We start from the raw sequence: 21507 nt of genomic DNA, 5'->3' as shown, positions 1-21507 counted from the left end.
CATAGCCTCTTCGCGGTACCAGGGAACGACACTTTACCTACTTATTAGGAATAGAACTGATACATATTTCTGGATACGTACTTTTCACAGTGCAACCCGCTTCTGCCGCAAAAAAAGCACCGTCCATAATTATCAGTTTCGTGTATTGTCTCATACACTTCGGATGGTTTACGTACGACGATGTTACGGAGTTTGTATTTCCGATCTAATAAAATTCACCTAACCACCACCGGCTGGGCCGATGCGCGGATTTAACTCCGCAGCACATTGACGCACTGTTGTTGGAACCCGGTGAACACCGCGCCTGTCGGTCACCCGCGTCAGTCCATTGTCTCAGCTACACACACGCACACAAACAGGGCGCGCTCAGACGTCGTTGGCGAAGTCGGCCGGGTTCTTCCTGGAGAGTCGGGCGTACTCGGCCTCGCCCCAGTTGTACACCAGGTACGCCACGATGAAAGCTGCCGGACAGACAAACGCGTAAGAAAAGAGCGTTGGCGTAGCGGAAGTGACGACGTAGCCAACACTGACACGGGGAGAAAAGGAAAACTTGTGTAAATGGGAAAAGTGCCATAACACTGGAATCGGTGCCATATTACGGAGATACACGATCACACCGATCTTTCTTGCACTATGTCCCAACTCATCAGCCGCCCCATCACACGGACAGACGGAATCCGATGGGCGTCACGTGCACGGTCGGATAGACCCGGGCGTAACTCACGGGGCGCCACGGTGAAGACGTTGCCGCGGATGCGGCGCAGGAAGTTCAGCGGCGCCTTGGTGATGCCGGCGAAGGCGCGCTGCTCGAACGGCGACAGCCGGTAGGCCACGATGCCGCGGCTCTTGTGAAGGTTTCCGAAGCCGAGACCCATTGTGATGTGCGCGCTGAGCGACCTGGCTGGCAGAGGGAAGGGAGTTACAAGTCTAAAGTTGGTAGTATTAAAGCCAGACATTTGATCCTCACATGCCCAAGGTTCAAAGTGTAGTTTTTCAGGCTATTACCTGATGTAAACATCTGAAAAAAACTTAGTCAGGATCCTAGCTAAGTTTCTATGTTGGCTAGGCTGGAACATAGCTTTTAAGCATGCAAACAGCATCTTCCCATAGAAAACATGGCATTTTCCCCTCCCAGCACTCAACTCACTGTGCTGAGCTGAAAACAGAAAATATGCCATGCATTCCTACAGGAGATGCTGATGATTTGCAGGCTTTAAAGCAGTGTTCCAGGCATTATGCAGTCTTAGCTAGCTAGGACCCCAGCCAAAGCGATTCAAAATAAACTGTACCAGCCTGTGAACTAGCCCTGGATTCTGAGTCTCCTGGACAAGATTCTACGTCGTCCGACCAATGGGGTCAAGGTCAGCGAGGGCTTGGCTGTGGTTATCAAAAGGGATTGGCCGGACGATGTAGAATGCTCTTCATCTGAGTAGACTGTGAACGCATCCTTAGTGATAGGGCTAAGCTGCTTCAATACCTCATGTTGATACTGATAGACTTAAAGGAAATAGTTCACTTTCACGAAATTATTTTTTTTGCAACGGATTTATGATTTTTTATGTTCAAAATAATCAGCAAAGAAAATAAAACCTTTTTATAACAAAAGATTATTTTCTATATTTTGATATAGGAAGAACTTTTCAGTTTCTGTAAGGCACAGTCGCGATCCAGTATGAAAAGAGCATGGTTCCCGAAAATTCTTCAGAAACAGAGAAATTATCGCAGCCACCGGCATTTGGGCGATCTGCTCGATCTGATAATGTTCCCCTGAATGTCCTAATTGATCAGTACGAGAATTTCTCTAGAGTTCTCGTAGATAATTTCTCTACTTTCTGAAGAATTTTCGGGACCCATGCTCTTTTCATACTGGATGGAAATATATGCAAGGCACACATCCTCAACGCAAGACACCTTTTTCGAGACGAGAAATAGAATATCTTTGCCTAGGGTGATCGTTGGGCTGTAAAAGCTCCTGATTTATGCTCGTCTCAGCCCAAGCTACGGAACTGCTATTCCAGTTCAAAACCCATGTTAAAAAGTGAACTATTTCCTTTAATCATGCTTCCTATCTTATCCCCCATCTAATCCAATGGAATCCACAAATGCAAGACCACACTTGACTCTCACTGAGGCAATATCTACTTCCACATCTTAGTCCAAGATGTTACACTAAGAAGGAGCAGGATCAAGATGAAATAAGAAATCCTTAGGCCAAGTACCTATGACCTAAGTTGAAATTGCATAACCACTGAGGCAACTCGTCTGCTTATCATTAGCTACTGCTAATGAAGAAAAATATCAGTATTACGGGAGGGTAGCATTTGAAAAAGAACGTTAACAAATAGAAACGGTCAATAAACATTTAAAACCTCCAAACCTTCCACATACTTACTTACAATGTCCACACACAAGCAGAAATTTCGAGCGAAAGACGTATAAAACTACGCAAGAGAAAATTTTGTTGCGCCAGTTTTCAACTCTTATGCGTTGAAAATGCCCTGTCAAGAGGTACCATATGAAAAAGAAAAAAGAGAGAAACCTCTAGACATCCAGAATCGGGAGAAAAAATAAAAGACTAAAACGTTTTTGCTTTAAAACGTTTCTTCGAAAAATATTGTAAAAAATATTATTTTCACGAATCTTTCAAACATCCTGTGATGAGAATAAATACGCATTTATTTGTTTTTGATATCCCGGTCCGAACGTTTTTTTCCAGGTTACATATAAACCTGTACTTTCCTTCAGCTGCGTTGGACCCTAGATTTGGCAGCAGAGGCGGCGGCTCCGTGAGTGTGTGTGTCTGTTTCTGAGTTTTGAATCTATCTGGATGTTTGTTGTTAGTAGTTTGCTCGTGTTTATTATGTACATTTTTATATTTTGGTGATACTTCAAGTTTTCGAAAGCTATATCCCCTGTAAAATTGTATAACCCATGTATTTGGCTGACTGGTGGTGTCGTAATTCCACTCCCGCAAAGTTTCAGTTTCTTTTTGGGATTGTGGAAATAGTTTTTTGCTAATTAGTTTTATTGGAAGTGTTTCTTGTGTCAAATAATATATTATTTCTGTCTCATGGACTTAAGTTACTATTTGAGTGCCAACTGCCAAGGAAATATTGAGCATAAGGTTTCTTGTGTTTTAATAATTAACTTCAATTCAAATTTGATGCTTGACAGGCCACGCATAATTATTGATGGAATCAGAAAATGGTGCCGGAGGGCATATTTAGTCATGTGACTTCAATGGAATTTGTCCCCACTTGGTGCCTTCCACAGGCTAATTGTTATGTGATTTGTGCAAGAGAATTTCAAGAGCCTTGATAAAATCGACCCAGGTGCCCTGGTTTCAGATTACACCTATTTATTTTACCTTGATTGGACACAGGTCAATATTGGCTCAGTGTTTCATTAGCAATAACCTTTATAATGCTAACAGAGTCTGAATTGATTTGCAGTCCTAAAATGAAATAAAGTGATGTTTTCCATTAATCTGAGTAGGTATGAGATATTGATTGCCCTTAGTCAAATTTATTACTGAGTCATGCTATGAGCAATAGGGCTAATTATTTATATAAATAGTGGGTGATCTAATCAAATATGATCTTGGCCATCTGGCTCCAGAGTTCAGGATGTGTTATTCTATAACATTCACTTATGTGCAATATTTACAAAACATAGAAGCAACAGAGATAGAAGCATCTTGGTACAGGCATCTGTTATCCTAAATATTTTGCAGCTGTTAAAAGAAAAAAGAGGCTATTTATGTTGAAGTCAATTGAAGAGATATGGAATCACATAGTGTGCCTATCATGAATATTCAATTATATTGTATATGCTTTTATCAAAATCAAGAAAACTTATATTCCTTATTAGCTGTGCCACAGTGAGCTTGACTAACTTGCAGGATCTTTTGTTTTACTTGCAGTTCAAGTTGTGCCAATGGTCTTTGGCCAAGGTAGCTGAACAATCTCATGAAAGGCTAATTTAAATGAATGTTTCTATTTCATACAATTAGCTACTAAATTTCCTTGACTCATTATTCAGGTTTATTGCTATTTATTGTTATTATTGGTAGCAAACATGGCAGAATACTTATAAGTTAAAATATATATTTATGGCTATCACAGTAGCAGTGCTACTTTTTCATACTATTCCAGTTTTTTCATTTAGGTTCTATGCTGTATGCATTTAATGTGCTATTTTTTCAGATACTTATTTAGCAGTAGCACTTAAACATACTTAAGTGAAAACTGCAAGATGGACTATAACTATGATGGCTATAACCAATATGGCCAACAAAATAGTGGTTATGGCCATCAAAACCAAGGCCAATATGGACAAGACCCAAACCAATATGGTCAGCAGCCAAACTATGGAGGTAAGCTTTTATATTCATGCTATTTCATTATTTGTGTTGTGTGTTGTCTAGTTAAAGTATGTCCATTTTATAAATTAAGGAGCTCCAAATCTGCAGGGCACTGCTGCTTCGATTTTTTTTTTGCCACTAAAGCTGTGTTCAGCGAGGCAACAATTTGCAAAACAGGTCTCATTATGTCCATAAGGATCGCCCCACTGTTTGTGGCTGTTACCTCGTCATCTGTTTTCTGCACTGCTCAATGATGACTGCCTAGCGCCCCTCTGATCGCCGCTGACCCGACCCGTGCTCCGCCCACCCAGGGTACCCGCCGCCCCAGCCCGGCTATGGCGGCTACGGGTACGACCAGACGGCGCCGCCGCCGCCCCAGCAGCAGCAGATGCACCAGCGCTCGCACGCGCCGCCGCCGTCCAGCCCGTACGGCGCCGCCTTCCCCGGCGCGCAGATGCTGCAGAACCCGGCCATGCAGGACATGGCCATGCAGTACGGCCAGAACGTGCTCGGGCAGGGCCGGCAGGCCGTCCAGCAGAGCATGGAAAAGTACATGTCCATATCGCGGCTCAAGTACTACTTCGCCGTCGACACGGCGTACGTCAGCAGAAAACTGAGGCTGCTCTTCTTCCCGTTCACAAATTCGGTGAGTGAATCGGTTTACAGTGGAGTTGGTTTGTTGTTTTGTTTGTCAGTTGATAGGTATGCATTTGTGTGATCAGTGATGGTTATAAGATTCATGTCTAGCTTTCTCTCTTTCTTTTGACTGTGTTTGCTGGCCTGCTTCTTCTGAAAATGTATTTATTATGAAAATGCTCGACCTAGGTATTTGATCTGCAAGCTCGACTTCCTCTGACAGAAACTGACGATGTTTAAACGCCATGACCGTGCTTTGCTATTTATTTTGGCTTCAGTGCGTTACGTTGACACACTGACACACCGATGTCGTGTCGTTCTCAGGACTGGTCGGTACGGTACAGCTCGGAGGAGCCCATCCAGCCACGGCACGAGGTGAACGCTCCCGACCTCTACATCCCGGCTATGGCGTTCATCACCTACATCCTGGTGGCCGGCTTCCTACTGGGCCGCCAGCAGCGCTTCAGTCCCGAGGTCCTCGGCATGCAGGCCAGCTCGGCCACCGCCTGGATGATCTTCGAGGTGCTGGTGGTCCTGTTGACCATGTACGTGCTGAACACGCAGACCAACCTGCGCACCTTCGACATCATCGCCTTCTCCGGTTATAAATTCGTCGGGTGAGTCTCTGCGCTGAAGCATGAGCTGAATGAGCGGGGTACGAGTGAAATCCGTATGCATGGGTTGGTATGGGGAGGTCGTCGAAAAATAATCTCCTTCCGCCAAGGAGATACTTGAAATGAGTGGTAATCTAGTTTCATATTTGATATTGTAACGTTCATTGCAATGTATTTTGATCAGTTAAGTGACTTAGATACTTGAGTAAGTGCTGCTGCCTTATTTGTGAGGGTGTAGTGTTTTTCTCTGCCTTTACCATACCACGCTGAGCAATACGCGTTCTGAGTGCATACCCTGTTGTGTTGCCCGTCACCTGACTCGGGGTCCTTGTTTTGCGCCCAGGATGGTGGTGACGCTGCTCTCGAGCCTGTTCGTCGACCGGACCGGCTACTACTGCGTCCTGCTCTACTGCAGCGCCATGAACGCGCTCTTCCTGGTATGTTCCCTTCTCCCCCTCAGCAGGCGACTGGGTGAGATGGCAGATGGCCGAGACGCCCGATTTAGTGCTGGTGGTGCTTGGTCATAGGACTTAACCAGAAGTGGCCATTTGTAAGACCATGTCGCAGTGGTGAGGTGTTAAAGTCACAACAATGACGCATCTTACGGCAAAGTTTTGAGTTTACTCGGTTTCAGAAAAGCATTTAAAGAATATAGGGATTACGTTACGAGTGAGCTCGTCAAACGCCCGTATTCATGTCACATCCCTCCGCTACCTTCCTGCCTCCCTGGCGGCGCTCCCCGGTACCTGAACCTCCCCCTTCCTCCCCCCAGGTGCGGACTCTGAAGGTGCAGCTGCAGCCGCAGCAGGACGTCCAGGGCGGCAGCGGCGTGAAGCGGCGACTCTACCTGCTGCTCCTCGTCTCGGCCGCCCAGCCCATCATGATGTACTGGCTGACCACGCACCTGGTACACTTCCCGGCGCCGCTGCCGGCAGTGTCCGACGTGCTCCTCAACGGCGGACCGCAGGCGATGGGATAGACAGGGACTGAGCATAGACAGAGACTGATCCGGCAGTGCGGGGTGGCGGGCCGTGCCGGTGTGCTGGTGCCGCCGTGTTATAACGACGGTGGTGATTGGTGAAGGACTGGCGCCGGTGGTGATCGAACAGTGGTTACTGGTTACCGGTGAGTCATCACTACCAGTCACCAGATGTCAGGTCTGTACGGCGATGTCGGGCGTAGTACCCCGACCCAACAGTCTCCCAGCCCAGTGACCTGCCCGGACCACGCCGTCCTCGACGGCTCTGCTTGTCCTGCGAGATACGCTAGCCTCTTGAATGCCGCTGTGCGCAGCCATGACTTCACTGAGCGTCTGGCGAAGGTATCCTTCCAACGCGAGTCGACGCTCTACAGGCCCATTGGCCAAGCTCTACAGTAGGGTGTCCCAAGCATACATGGGAAAAACAAAACTATGAAATATTCAAGGGGCTGAAGTTTGCCCCGGTTCCACTACCGGTAAGGAAGACACTGGTCGAGTTTCAGAGGAATCAGAGTATATTTAGAGGTTGCGAGCTTGTGCACTTTTTAACTGAGCAAACCCCATTCCATAATATGTGTAGGTATATACCGATTGAACAAGCATGACAAATCAGGGTATTTAGACAATTTTACAGCAGAAGGTAGCACTGCACTATCTATGAAACACTTTCTTTGTCTATCCATCCTTGATTTTCTTGGGCTGCGCCTGCTGATGGTGATGCACTAGCTGAAGCAGGTATTGCTTCTGCTCTTCTGACTTGGTGGTGGTGTTGTACCGCTAGATAAGCGAGATTCCCCGTTCGGCGGCATCATTGACGATATTAAGAGCCCTTGCTCTATGGCTGACCATGTGATAGGCTGCGTCGTCCTTCCTTAAACTCCTTGGTTTATTTCGCGATGAAACCTGGGTCCACCACCAGAGTCGTCAGCAGGAACATGGATGGACCAGGAGGTTACAAAGTCTTCGAGAGGAATGCCAATGCTGCTTCAACATGGCGGCAATTGGAGATCGTCATATTCCGTCTCAGCCTAGGCAGTAGGACCGTAAGAGGGACGACGAGCTGGTCAGAGAAGCAGCCGGCTTCCCGCAGGAGGTGCCGGCAGAAGCAAAGGCCATCACAAGTGCCGGAGCAGGGGCGGCTGCAACTGCTTGACGCATGACATGGCCAGACTCCTTCTTCAAGAGGATCTGGGGAGACCGGATGCCGACCTCCACCACAGTCTCTGGCGTAAGCAAGGGCTAGGCGGTGGATGCCTATCGGCATTAACTACGTGCTGGATACTGCAGTAGGTATGTCGTACCAGTACATCCACCGGATCGGCCGCCTCCCGGCGCGGACCTGCCCAGTGCCCAGGGTGACCCGACCTGCGGTACTCAGCGGTGAGGTGCGCCGTTTGCAAGGAGACGACACACCTGACCATATCCTGATCCGGTGTATGTGCCTGGACGATCTTCATCTTAAGTTAACCGGCAACAAAGATGCGACCGAGACGCAGCTGCAGAGAAGGGAAGTGGTCGCGGCATTTGCCCGCGACTTCAGGCACCATCAGGAGCCTAACGATGGTTTCTGGAATGATGCTCGTCGATGATCGCCTTGCGGACAGTTTGAAGATGAAAATTGTGGCGGCCAACCTCCGGAAACCGCCAAGGAAACAGCTGAAACGACTGGAGGGAAAAAGTGCGAACGATTCTGCCCCGTCTGAATCATGCCATGCATGCGATCCTAGTAGCCATGTTAAAATGCACCTAAGAAGAGATAAAAATGTTCATTTGCTCGCAACCTCTAAACGTACTCGGATTCACTTGAAATTTTGTCAGCATCATATCCCAGCCAAGTGGAATGGGGGCAGCCTTCAGCCGGTCAAAAATTAACAAAAAAGTTTTTTGGGGACACCCTACTCTACAGGCCTGTTTAGCAGAACAGTAAGCCATCTCACGGCCGTATAGAACTGATAGTGTCTCAGTCTACCGCGCCTCTGTCCTCAAAGTACGGCTGAACTGCCGTATCGGCTACAATTGGCTGTCGACAGGCAGCAGACAGTCATGGAGCTTCACAAGATAGCCGAGGGACGGGATATGTGAGCAGTCATTGGAGCGTGATATGCAGGCTTCAGATCAATTATTGGGGCACCCCGTGCCCTGGGGTTCGAGTGATGTGCTAGATAAATTTGTATATTTATCTTAGGAAATTTATGAGATGAAAATAGTGGACCGTCTATCTAGGCTTGATATTACATTTGTAAATAATAACGGATGATGCTGACATCCCTTCGTACCCCGGTGAATTGCTGATGTGGGTCAGTACCGGACCCAATTTCCAGTCGAGCTGTCTTGTACCCCCGTGTTGTGAGTCGTCAGAAGGGGCCAGCCATGTTCAGAGGGCCGTGGCGCTCACATGAACTGGGAGTTGGCTATGTGTGGTGCCGCAGTGCGACTCTTCGGCAGTCACTGTTTATCGAGGTGCGTCAGTCTGATATCCTGGGAGGTGGTTCTGCGGCGGGTGATGTGTCTGCAGGTGTGCGTGTCGCTGCGGTGTCAGTGCTGGGTCCCTGCGGCAGTACCTCAGCAGGGCCGTGAGGTGGACTGCTATTGAAGCCAGTGGTAACCACGGTGTGGTGTGAAAAGGAGACAAACAAAGACCGGTGGGTCTTTGTTGAAATGTGATCTTACTGCTGGTTTGGCCTTGTTCAATAGAATGATCATATTTTAGGCTGGTGTTTTAGTTGCTCGGCTGTGCTGTAATGGATTGTATTTGCTTTTTATCGTCATTAAACGGCTTTAGATGATTCAGTACGTTACGGCCAAGAGTGACAGCTCAATAAGGATGTTATTGCTCTTCATTTAGCTGGAGGAGATCGATTAAGCTGTCTAAAGACGTAAATAACTTCATTTGCTTAATTTCGCCCCCAGCCCGCGTAAGCCCCCGATCTGGAGACTGCAACGGTACAGTAGCTATAACACAGTTCGGGAGACTGCAACGATACAATATGTAGCTATAACACCAGTTCTGGAGACTGCAACGGTATAATAGCTATAACACCAGTTCTGGGGACTACAACGATACAATAGCTATAGCACCATGAGTTCTGGAGACTGCAATGATACAGTAGCTGTAACACCAGTTCTGGAGACTGCAACGATACGATAGCTATAACACCAGTTCTGGAGACGGCAACGGTATAATAGCTATAACACCAGTTCTGGAGACAGCAACGATGCAATAGCTATAACACCAATTTTGGGGACCGCAACGGTGGGTACATAAGCCGGCCAGTTTTTGGGGACTGCAACGGTACATTAGCTGTAACACCAACTTCAGAGGCTGCAACGACACATTATGCCATAACACCAATTATGGAGACTGCAAATGATACATAAGCTCTAGCATCGGATTTGGAGACCGCGACTATTCACCAGCTATAGGTGCATAAGCATGGGCGTCGAAACCGGGGGGGACGGGGGGGACGCGTCCCCCCCAGTCGAGGAATCCGGGGGGGACGTCCCCCGCAAAAATATCCTCATGAATGATTAAAAAAGTGATCAACGAAATTGGTGTATTGTCGTTTTGGGATGAAATTGCGGATACCTACTCGTATACAAATTGAATCATGCGAATTGCTGACACTGCACTTGCTTGCAGGGCTGCGGAGTAGATTGATTTTGGTAGCTCTGACTCCGGCTTTTAAAAAATCGCTCGGAGTCCCCACCCCATCTCCGATCACGGCATCCCTCGGCCCGCATCGGAGTGAAAAACATGTGATGTGATGCTTTTGTCTCTTTGAACATTTCTTGGCACGTTAAAAGATAACATTACCTACGAGGTGCAGCTCTGGACTGTCCGTCCCAGGTCCTCGATAGGGAGCCAAAGCTCCAGTTGTAGGGGCGACCATATTCAACAAGGGCTGAAGATCTGTCCCAAAGTCTCAAGCTTGCAAAGACCACACATTTTATGTAGGATATTCGTAATAGTCAAGACCTTCAGCTCACTCTCAAACGGCCCTCTTCCCGTTCAAGGCCATCCGACAGCAGAAGGTCTCACCATGTCCTTTGAACGCTTGATGCTTGAGGGTGAGAGGACCTCGTCCTGGTCTGAGAGAGCCCAAGAGGATGTAATACTCAGTATGGTCCTACATTGGTCTTACCATGACCCGGCCTTCAATCACCACAGCCAACAGAATCTCCAGCTTTTATCCGACCCATCCTCGGGGATGACGTTGACTCTGACTTCAGAGTTGAAGTCTGGTACGACTTTGGTGACTCCAACTCCGTATCCGACCAAAACCGTCGACTACGACCGAAGTCGACTCCGACCCCGCGGTCCTGCAGCTACACTGCACAGAGTTTCAAACTTCTTGGAAATAAGCTGTACCTATGGTTGACAGAGGACCACACGATTTTTTAGAGGCAGGGCTGCTGGACTTGGTGACCAGATCCTAACTGTCCTGGTATCAAACTTATTACTCGGGATGCAAAATTTATGCCTTTTGGGACTGTTTTGCAAAGAGTTTTTGCCAATTTTCGCGGCGCTTCGCGCCGCCAATTCATGCACAGATAGAAAAGAGTGTGACTAATAACGCCTCCACGCGAGAACATGAGAACATGTGTATTGTGTATGCGTTATAAGTAGTGCATAGGCCTGAAATTGTACGGTAACTAGCTTTTGGGTTTTTAGTCAGCCAATCCGTCCCCCCCAGTCAAAAATCCGTGGCGACGCCCCTGTGCATAAGCTGCTATTGGATCATCAGGTTTTTAACGTTTATCCCCCTGGCAAGAAGGAGATTTGAGCGCGAATTTCCAAGAAACTATGCTTTCATCCTTTTCGAACCTGTATTTGAATCAGATGAACTTTTCAGGCTCAAGGCCCACGCACACGGAACTAGCCATCGTAATGTTGGGCCGATTTGTCTCCGACTTTTCCACTATCTAGTGACCTCGCCACATCCCGCCCACGTTTGAACCTACCACTAGGCTGTCTCCTAGCCCCCACTTCGCCCCTGTTCTCACGGTCCCGATTATACAGGGTGTCTCAAAAGTTCGTTCACATGTACCAGCCATGCTTTTTTGTCAATAATTCTGAATCAACAATTGATTAACGGTCGAAATTTTGCATGGGCATTCGTAACAACCTTCCTCAAGCAGTCTCATTGTTTTCAAGCGCATTCGACCCTTCATGAGCTCACAAAAAGGGTTCATCTCTGACCATGGGTCAGGCATGAAAATGGAGGTCGCAAAATCGGGTCGGCTGAGAAACTCTCTATTTCAGGAGTAATGGGAATGGTTAAGTCGGAAATGACCCATGGCAAACTGTCGGCGAGGATGAGTACAACATGATGATCATCTAATAAAAACGGTGGCTAAAATTTTTGAAGGACAAAACCATGCGAGACTAACAGCGTTTTGAACGACCCTCGTACGGCAGCAGACTCGTGCTCCGGAAAGCAGCTTAAAATGAAGTCATAACTATTGAAAACTGACAAGAAGCTCACAGACAGAGGTTACCCAGTTTCACAAATTGCAGGTCATCGTAAAATAAAGACAAAGTATCATTTTAAATTGTTTATTATATCTATAACGCTAAATTTTGGGGGAAATAACACGAAAATCGTCAATGCCAAGGACAACTGACCCTTGAAAAGTGTCAATTAATGTAAATTTTTATCTTACGAAGTTTCAAGAGGCAGATCTGGAGCGAATAGCTTCCTTTTAGACACAAAATCCCGACAAAACCGCACGATGGACAGGTTTTGGCCGTTTACAAAGCAGAACCTCTCCTGAGGAAAACACTCCGCAACCCAGTGAAGATATTGTCATGGGGAATGATGAGCGTTTGGGATTTGCAAAATTTTCACAACGTGTCTAAGAAACAGATGGCCGACACATTCTTCTACGATATGCTGCGAAAAATTTGCCCCTGGCACTTCCCATTAGTTCAGGAATGGGGTTGTTTTGAAAAGGAAAATGGTGCTTGGGAGGTCGGCGCCAGTCATTCATGAAGGAGTTAGCGCCAGAGAAGACCTACAAAATACTCACGATGGTGTCGATGCAAGCTGTCGGCTTTCAGGGAGAAGCGGATGTTGCCGGGGAGCTCGTCAAACCTAAATCCGACGCAGAAACTGCAGGGGATTCCCCTACAAGAGCTTGAAAGCTGGTAACCTTTTATCAGCCTCTGGCAGCTGACGGAGCGACGAAAATCGGTATGGACAAATATTTTTGGAGATACAGCAAATAGTTTGATTTCCAACCTTCCGAATCAGTTGTCAAAGCATGCATATTTGTCTAGTGTGCACACAGACACCAAAACCTTAGATTTTTGGCCGGTTCTTATATGCTTTATGGGCATGGGAAATGTGTGAACGAACTTTTGAGACACCCTGTACTATCGGTCCCGCCCGTCAAAAAATGGCGACCATCTGGACACACCAACGAGCCACTAACGGCTACCTACCGCCTCCGGCCCACCAGATGAAATCAGCGCCGCCAAAACCGCGCGCGGAATCCGCTCGGAAACCGGAGACACGGCCGCTAAATCGCCGCACATTTCGCCGCACATTTCGCCGGTAGTCTCTCGGTTCATCTGCGGTCCTCAGATATGATCTAACGGCGGCCGCGAGTGACCTTGCGCTGTCGACAGTAGCGCGGGGCAGCTCCGCCGGCCGTCGGCAAACATTAATCAGACGCTGACGACTCCTGACCATCACCCAGTGACAGTGATTGAATTTTATCGGCGCAGATCGGCCGCGCCACGTAATTGCTGGCCTCTGTGTCATTTATCGTGTGAGCTGCGTTAGACAGGCGCGGAGAGGTGCGTTTGAAAATCCCGGGGAGGGGAGCGCAGGGGAGATGACGGTGGGCTCATACATCTGGGAACTCCGTGGAGTGTTCCGGTCGGTTAGGAGGTAGCTATCGCCCCTGATAAAGGTACAGGGCCATCTGAGGAGCGTGTAATTTTTAATGAACTTGGCATAGTGCGTTTTGATGATGGCACTATACACTTCCGCTTTCGGGGTAAAAATAATAATATGAATGCATCGATAAATGATGTTACGGTTAGGGGCTACGCAGTTTCTTCACAAATGTTTTCAATATATTAAAAAGCCTCTTTATCCAAAAGTCGACAATTAGCGAAGTTTAACTTAATACCCGCTAAGTGCATGCAATCGCTACAATACCTACGCATTAGGTATATTTGATTATTTTGATATAGGTAGGTATATTTGATCTTACGAATTGACTTCGTCTTTCGATAGGAATCCCGTCGACGATCTTGGTAAATATAATAAAATATAAAATGAAATAAAATATATTTAATTTTCAATGCGTGGTTGTGTTTGAACGAGCTAGTCTACCCCAGTCGGTGGTCCTTTTTCATCCCTCACCGAGACACCCACTTTCCGTCAGTGGCAGGGTATCATCACCCGACTGTGGTGTTTTAGCGCGGCACCGGGCAGCCGCCGACACCGCCCTCCGGTCTGGCACCGACCGTTCGCCCGGGAACCGACCTTTCATTAGGTGCCGCCGGGTACGCTGACAGGGACGACCGAGAGCGGCACACCGGTCGGCGCTGACCTTACAAACAGAACAGAGAACACCCACCAAACCGAGCGACAGAGAACTTTGAACCCGACATGTCCGCTTCCTCGCCGACGAGAACGTGACGGGACGCTAGTCGTCCCTCTCAGCATTCAGACTCGCTGATTTCGGCCAATTTCGCCCCATCCCTGACCACAGGGCTGGATGCCAAAGCGACCGTCTACCAGTATTGACACGTCACGACAGGTCGTGGCAGAATCGAGGGAGGCTCGAGGGGATCTGACGTGGTCAGAAGGGAGCGCTGAGAATCTATTTGAAATATTGAACTGTCTTCTGCGCATAAGGCATCCACTTGATGATTGAGTCACTCTTTGTTCGTTGAACAGCGCTCGCTGCCTCGAGCGGATGAGTAGGCAACATAAAGACAGGAAGCTCATAAATTCATCTGTCAAGGCCCGGCGGATCTCTCGAATGTCTAACAATGAAGCACCTATTGCTGGCTCTGAAGGACGGAAGCCTATCGCCGGAAATTCCCGCCTACTACTGCCCTTAATTATTGCGCACCTTGTCTGTTAATTTTCCTGCCGAGACGGCTGCGGTTGCACCACACTGGCGCCGCTGCACTGCGGGCGCGGGCGAGGTTTGTGCGTGCGTCACATACCTATCCTGCTGGGTGTTATCCTCCCCCTCTCTCTCTTCTCTCTCTCCCTCCCTCTCTCTCTCTTCTCTCTCTCTCTCTCACACACACTCTCTCTCTCTCTTCCTCTCTCTCTCTCTCTCTCTCTCTCTCTCTCTCTCTCTCTCTCTCTCTCTCTCTCTCTCTCTCTCTCTCTCTCTCTCTCTCTCTCTCTCTCTCTCTCTCTCTCTCTCTCTCTCTCTCTCTCTCGGAGGTCTTCAAGCTGCCGCACGCTGTGAAGTCGATGTGACGCCACTAACGCCAGCCAACCGGACGTCACAACTCGTGCCGTGTCCTCCCGAGGCCGTAAAGGTGCCCGCGGCGACCTCTGCCCCGCCCCGTCCCCGCCCCATCCAGAGAGGACACGGCGGAACAGAGGACCACTCACATTCCGGAGATGACTGACTCCTCCGAGGAGAGAGGGAGGAGCTCTGTCCAGTCCGCAGGAATGTCGCCAGAGAACGACGGTCACGGTGACTGTCCCCCCTCGGGGAAGGGGGAGGGGGAGGGGCTGTGCGGTGGGTCCAGCGCCCTCAGTGGCGCTTACGCATCCTTTGTTGGGTGACTCAGATTCTATGTATATGGCTGGGAGCTGGATAGTGGCTTTTGGTCACATATTTCTACGATGGATCAGAAAAGATGCAGAAGCTGTTGAGATGTTGATATGGAAGTTGAACGGCTCTGATTCCTACATAACTGTTATCATAGTTGTTCTCGGCATAATCATTTGCTACCCTGCCTCCTAAACCACCTCAAGACTCTTAGAGCGCATGGTCGAGTCTACTTCAACATCCGCTCTTCATCACCGCCCCGCCCCCCCCCCCCCACTCCGCCCCCCCCCCCCCCACTCCGCCCCACCCCACACTGGTCGGAAACACCCTCACGAGAGGCCACGGGCGATTCCGGAGTTTCGGATTATTTTTTATATAGATCGATTTGAAATTGATCAAATTATTATACTTCGGCCAAAAAAAACTAATCCGGGTGACCAAAAATAACTGTAATCAGCCCCCGAAGATGGGGTATCCCAGAACTCGGAAACTGACGCGGAGCAAGAGGTTTCTTGAGCCGGATATTCAAAGTCTTATTGCTGATAGACACCAAATTGAAATCTCACATATTATGCATCAAAATGTTCCTTATGAAGTTGCCGACTGGTCAGTGCAAAATTTTTGGTATACTTTTTCCCTGACTAAGATTTACTGTAGCTTTTTTATGAAGGCTCTCCTACAGTGATTCTGGAATATAACTGCAAAGTTTAGGTAAGGAAACAACAGGTAGTCCCATTTAGTTCCACTCTGATTTTTTGTGAGATGAAGCAGAATTTAAATTTACACCAGGGCAACATAAAAGCTAACTGCGCATATTTGCGCAAAATTTGCAGGAGCCGCTCTTCCTACCCAACTACCGCCCGCCCCGCCCCAGTTTCGGCTCGGCCGCCGCGCCCGGCTTACGCTGACCTGTGTGGCCTGCACGCATCCATGCGTAGTTGACTGGTCATTAAAAACAGATGCGTTTGAGCTTATGAATTTTGTGAAAAGCGCGTTTTATGTATGCATTTATGTATGTATTGACATCAAAAGCCTTCCACATATTGCGTGGCGATTACGGCTTGCATTTAGAGAGCCTTGCTATTGACAACCATCACTCGGCTGAAGAAAGTGGAAATTGAAACCTTCGTGAATATAAGACGCTGCAAATATAGGACACCTGTCACTGACGTCGGGTTACCTTGGGCCGTCTTTTTACATTAGATCACAATTCCGGTATTTAACCCTGGCCGGACCGATTGGTTTTCTATATTGACCGGGGAGGGTTGGTACAACTCCCTCGCCGTTTCGCCTCTAATTGAGATAGAGCCTCGCGGAAAAAAAGAGCTTGTGTGCCGTTATAAGACGCAACAATTAGGCACTACCCGATTTTAAGGTCTTAGGTCAGCCAGTGACCTCTTAGGTCAGGTAAGTCCCACAAGGCACGGGCTTGGTTTTAGGTTAATTACTTTGCCAAAAATGGCCGCACTGCCGCGATTTTGGCATCATCGTGTTTGTCTAGCTCAGGCGCGTCGAATGCTATACTTGGTGTTCGGGTGAAGTCAACTTAAGGTGTTAACCTCGGGTCAAGGTCAGGTCGGAGCCCCTCAGGTCACGAAAATGGTTGAAGGAGGTCACATCGCATATCATTCGATTCGGCAGGTCTTCCTGAGTCCAATGGTGGCTTTCCCGACTCTCTAGCTCCATCTGATCAGGAGTTATTGACGAAAAACTTATATGGCCTTAGTGACGTCATAAATGACGTCACACAAAGTCAACAATGCTTAAGTGAAGCACTGGACCTTGCAAGGAGTGCATGAAACCATTCCCGGTGCCCGAATAACAGCTCCCAATTCCCCTTGTTGACTTAAAGTGGTGCTAGATTCTGTATTATACTCAATTATGACGTCATAACTTAACAGATTCACGTCATATATTTAGTGCTTGACATCCAAATGATAGCTTACATATGACAGAGAAGGTATGCAAAGTTTTATGAAGTTTGCTTCACTAGTTGTGGAATAACAAGCAAAAAACTTTTGCGGAAAGGCCGCTGGCCTCTCGCTGGAGCGTTTCCGACCAGTGTGCACCCGGCCGCCGCCCGCCGCGGCCGCCCGGTCGCAGCTGCCCCGCGCCGTCTGCCCTCAGGCGTCACGTGACCGGCGGCAGATCGGGTGTCTCTGCACTAGGACTGTGTCTGAGACGGGTCAGTGTTCACAAGTGGCGTGTAAGGTAGAGACGATCGATTGTGGTTCAGTCAAGTCAAGCTGGGACAGTGCTGTGATCAGACGATCCTGTAGGTACTACTGTTATCTGTGGACGATCTTATGACGAAGAAAGTTTTACGACGGAGTTTTTACGTGATTTATCAAGCTGAAGACAAATTGGAAGTGTTCATGAACTTCTTGAAAGCATCCTCAAAGGTAAGTCTCCATTGACTGTGTATAGGTACCAAGCTACAGACACGTTTGATTTTTTTCTTACGATCATTCCATGCCAAGCTGAATACTTCATTAGAATATTATAAATGTTTTACAATATCCGTCCTTTTGCCAATATTAGAGGGCGGCTGCAAGTCTCCTCAGTCGCTCGTCCTGATCGCCCCGCTCTGCGACGGTCCGTGAGTGGGCCGCTCAGCAGACGGGGCTCACGGCACAGCGGCTGCAGCCGGGCCCTAGACCGCCGGCGTCGCTCCTCCTAAGACCCAGTCGTAACCCGTCGACGGGCGCGGCGCCGGCGGCCATGTGAAACTCGACCCCTATTACGGGTGTGCAGCGCGCGGCCCGCCTCCGCGGCTGGCCGGTCGCTCGGTGACCCGGTCATGGGCGCTACCCAGCCTCACACACGTCGCATCCATCTTATTTTCACGGCGCTCCCCGACTGCAGAGCCGAGCGCACTAATAGCATCGACACGGCCGCGGCCCATACGTCACCCTCTGCGCGGCCCCACGCAGTCCTCGTGACCGCGCTCAGGTCGCGGCGGCGAGCACCCCAGCCGCGGAGGCTCTCTCGGACATGTGTTTTGTGCCGGGAATCTCAGACAGGGGACGGCTGACACACGGAAGCTCAGTTGGTCACAAACAGATGTGATAGTGTCCGCCGCTGCCCGGCGCGCTATGACCGCAACAAGGCAGTAGATTCGGTGACAACATCGGGCCGGGTGCGCGCACCACGCTGTGACCAGAGAGTCGACCCCGTGACCCACTGAGGGTGCAGGCCCGAGAGCAGACCCGGTATGGTGCGCCCAGATCTGGTGAGGTTTTCTCTTGTAGTGGTACCCAATCCCATACATGGACAATGGACATTTTTAAAGGAGGGAATTCTGGGATGGCTCCTATCTGCTCTTTTTTTATCTGTTTCTTTTTTAGCTTTTCCGAGGTGGAGCTTTGAATAAATATGTTGTGTATGCTAAATGTATCGCTTCCTAAATATCCTGAAATTAAAAGTCTTAAATGCTATTGCTATTATTGGTTAGCTTGTATTGTTTAAACTGCAGTAAAAGACTGTATTGTTGCAGTGAGACTATGCATCACACCTCCACATTCCATGGCCAGCACGGCGTGTATAACCCGTGTTTACGGTGTGTCGTTTATGTCCCGTCCGGAACTGGCTCCGTGTCACCATTCGCTCGATCTCGCTATCAGCCTGTTTGGGTGAGCCGGGTGGCGGTGTGGCGTGCTACACGCGCGCCGCCACTGTTCAGCTCTTGTCCAACACGCCGCCCCTGCCAGGGACCTCAGAGCCGGCTGATGAACGACGCCCATGGACGCGCATGATTAATGAGCTGTTTGGCGTCGGGCGGGCCGATGTTTACTGGCTTTTTCATCGACAACCGATAAACTACACTTCATTGTCTCTGAGAAGTAAGATTAATTAACGCTATCTCCTGTCCTCAGTGCGTGAAGGACGTGCGTGGGAGAAACCGAACTCTCCGTCACAGCCTCTCCATTAGGTGTGGTTTGCCCTGAACTCCTAAAAGATCTGCGATCTGCGCAGGTCTCCTCTGAGGCCTACCGTTCCATCGGTCGCGCCTCCTTGAAGTGGGATGTGCCGAGAGCTCAACCGTGCCGTTTTTATAATGACGGCTTAATTTATCGCCGTGGCCGGGAGCCACGGCGCGCGGGCGGGCTCGGTCGCGCGGGTCCACAAACGGACGCCGAACACGCAATGTTTAATGGGCCGTAGCGCCGTTAACGTGCTTCCCTCGACTGAGATCGAGAAATGTTCGTGTACGCACAGTGCAGCCGACCGTGTGTCGGTATCCGAGATTCGTCTGTAATTGCCAGGTTTGAACACCCCTTTGAGTCTTTCCCTTCTTATACATCGGCCTGCGTGTCATTTCGGCTATAAAATTGTTGTGTTGAAACGGCTGAAAAGTTGCATTATTTGGAAATAAAATTACAAAACACAGTAAGAGTTTGGTTCGAAAGTTAAATGCCTTAGCCAATCCCTGCCTAAAGCGATACATATACTTGGTGACTTTTTACATGCGTAGAAGAGACATTCTGCAATGATTGCGACAATGTATTCGGTCACCCTTCATATTTCATGCATGGCATGCAACGGCTGCATATCATTACAAAGATATGTGTCTTTGCAAGAAACGTTTTGTGTTGCCTAGCATTATGAAACTTGTTTAGTTTGGTAGATATATGTATGTATGCAATTTAATACAATGGTACGTACATTCTATATGCATACACACCTGAGAGAAGGTCCAAGGGTGATGGGCTCTGTTAGTGGGGAATAAGTAAAGGGAAAAAGTGGCTGAGGAGAATCGATGCTTGTATTATCCGGTGAAACCGATTATTGTTTTGCCGGATAAATTGTTTGTTTTCATGCCTGAAAATTTTCCAAATAAAATATGAGGACACCACCACTTTAATTAAGCATTGGAAAAAAGTCTTTTGATCAAGAGAAAATGTTGGTTAACTATAAGTGACTATAAGTGATCGCGCCTCACCGTTCCACTTACACACTACACCGCCTTGTATATGACTTCAGCTGAGTTCAGCTGAGCGCGCCGCCGTGAGCGGACGCGAGCGCTGCTCACTCCTCCCCGTTACCCCCTTCTGCCTACTCCGTGTGTTAGTGTGAGCGTGAGTGTGGATTTGTGCTACTTGAACAGTCTTTCTACATGGATACGTCGTTTGCAACCTCTTCAAGATCTCGTCGTGGCCAATACCCCTTTCGCCTCAACATGCACCGTGATATCGCCCGGCTCCTGGTTCTGCTCGCCGTAGTGCGGGTACTGACCGTCGTGGCCTGCCCGGCACCAGCGCCGCCACCCAGGACCACTCTTCGAGTTGCCGATCACCATCTCAGGCACCACCTTACCGTAAGAAAACCAGCTTTCCCACGCAATTTTTCTCGGAATTCATCTAACTCTACTTGTGACTCGGCCCCAGCTCTAGCCACCCAACGGCTGCCGGTTTTAAAATCTTCCCGAGCCTCGGGGACGACGGCCCGCAGTCCCGCGCCGCGCGCCGAGCCCCACGGGCGCCAGCTGGCGGCCGTGTCGCCTCACCCTCCCCTCCAGCTGAGAGCCCCGCCGGCCCGAGGGGGTGGAGAGCGGCCGCTCGCGCTGCCCGCGTCCCACGGCGCGCCGCCGGTGGCCCAGGCCCCGCCCATCAGAGGCTCCCTGCGCCACAGGCCGGCCCGCAGCGACGGACGCCGTCCACAACCGCCGCCCACCGGCGGATCGCCCGAGCCTCACGCCCAGCTCCCCACCGCCCTCGCCCCCGCACCCGCTCCAGACGGTCAACCCGCCGCACCAGCTACCGGCGCCCCTAGGTCGGCCCGAGGCGGCGGCCGGCGGCCGCAGCGCCGCGGCGCGCGTGGACGGAGGGGGCGGGGCGGCGGCCGTACCGCGATCGCGCCCACCGCTCATCGTCCCGGCACCGGACTGCTAATCGGAGCCCTCAATGTCCAGAGCCTCAAGCCCAAACTGCTGGAGCTGTCGGACGAACTTAACCGCCAAGATCTCGACGTCATGCTCCTGTCCGAAACTTGGCTACGACCGAGCACACCCAATCGCCTCCTGGTCATCCCTGGCTACTCCATCAGCCGGGTGGACCGACCTGACGGCCGAGGCTTTGGCGGCGTCGCCATCATCACCAAAGCGGACCTTACGCCTGTAGCACTGAAGCCACCAAGCTCGCAGTGCCCGGACAGTCTTC

The 21507-nt window shown here is 49.5% G+C and overlaps 3 protein-coding genes across 12 annotated transcripts in view; 2 read left to right on the top strand and 1 right to left on the bottom strand.

The window, feature by feature from the left end:
- Nucleotides 1-125: 125 nt before the first annotated feature.
- On the bottom strand, nucleotides 126-2502 carry LOC122382094 (cytochrome b-c1 complex subunit 8-like). 5 transcript variants are annotated; one of them, XM_043367030.1, is made up of 3 exons: nucleotides 2393-2502; nucleotides 725-901; nucleotides 126-461 (listed from the first exon to the last, which is right to left on the bottom strand). In XM_043367030.1, exons 2-3 carry the CDS (start codon nucleotides 873-875, stop codon nucleotides 367-369), a joined length of 246 nt encoding a protein of 81 aa, XP_043222965.1. In that variant the 5' UTR covers nucleotides 876-901; nucleotides 2393-2502; the 3' UTR covers nucleotides 126-366. The 5 variants fall into 5 exon arrangements, with proteins under 5 accessions (XP_043222965.1, XP_043222993.1, XP_043222974.1 ...); XM_043367058.1 differs by having other exon boundaries at nucleotides 725-897; nucleotides 2397-2498; XM_043367039.1 differs by having other exon boundaries at nucleotides 2397-2488.
- A 231-nt stretch (nucleotides 2503-2733) lies between these two features.
- LOC122382068 (protein YIF1B-like) lies at nucleotides 2734-9301 on the top strand. 5 transcript variants are annotated; one of them, XM_043366999.1, is made up of 6 exons: nucleotides 2734-2786; nucleotides 4206-4375; nucleotides 4675-5009; nucleotides 5324-5616; nucleotides 5957-6050; nucleotides 6386-9301. In XM_043366999.1, exons 2-6 carry the CDS (start codon nucleotides 4255-4257, stop codon nucleotides 6590-6592), a joined length of 1050 nt encoding a protein of 349 aa, XP_043222934.1. In that variant the 5' UTR covers nucleotides 2734-2786; nucleotides 4206-4254; the 3' UTR covers nucleotides 6593-9301. The 5 variants fall into 5 exon arrangements, with proteins under 5 accessions (XP_043222934.1, XP_043222917.1, XP_043222908.1 ...); XM_043366982.1 differs by having other exon boundaries at nucleotides 2753-2792; XM_043366973.1 differs by lacking the exon at nucleotides 2734-2786 and adding an exon at nucleotides 2793-2829.
- Nucleotides 9302-17500: 8199 nt separating this feature from the next.
- LOC122382056 (ras association domain-containing protein 10-like) overlaps nucleotides 17501-21507 on the top strand; it is a 75456-nt gene continuing 71449 nt past the window's right edge. The window contains exon 1 of one of the 2 annotated variants that reach the window (XM_043366941.1): nucleotides 17501-17751. In XM_043366941.1, the coding sequence (XP_043222876.1) occupies nucleotides 17656-17751 (96 nt within the window). In that variant the 5' untranslated portion in view covers nucleotides 17501-17655. The remainder of the gene's footprint in view (nucleotides 17752-21507) is intronic. The other variant, XM_043366962.1, reaches the window with a different exon arrangement.

Source organism: Amphibalanus amphitrite, unplaced genomic scaffold, assembly GCF_019059575.1.
Source record: "Amphibalanus amphitrite isolate SeventyFive unplaced genomic scaffold, NRLGWU_Aamphi_draft 000011F_arrow, whole genome shotgun sequence".
Taxonomy (NCBI): Eukaryota; Metazoa; Arthropoda; class Thecostraca; order Balanomorpha; family Balanidae; genus Amphibalanus; species Amphibalanus amphitrite.
The sequence above is the reverse complement of the archived record's forward strand: the minus strand, read 5'-3'. Positions and strand labels throughout refer to the sequence as shown.

Excerpts from the sequence above, each read along its gene's own strand:
- LOC122382094 (XM_043367022.1), bottom strand. Across the intron at positions 462-724 it reads CGTCTTCACCGTGGCGCCCC|CTTTCATCGTGGCGTACCTG; the intron begins GTGAGTTACGCC and ends TCTGTCCGGCAG.
- LOC122382068 (XM_043366999.1), top strand. The coding sequence starts at position 4,255 with ATGGACTATAACTATGATGGCTATAACCAATATGGCCAACAAAATAGT. Across the intron at positions 4,376-4,674 it reads TCAGCAGCCAAACTATGGAG|GGTACCCGCCGCCCCAGCCC; the intron begins GTAAGCTTTTAT and ends CCGCCCACCCAG. Across the intron at positions 5,617-5,956 it reads TCCGGTTATAAATTCGTCGG|GATGGTGGTGACGCTGCTCT; the intron begins GTGAGTCTCTGC and ends TTTTGCGCCCAG.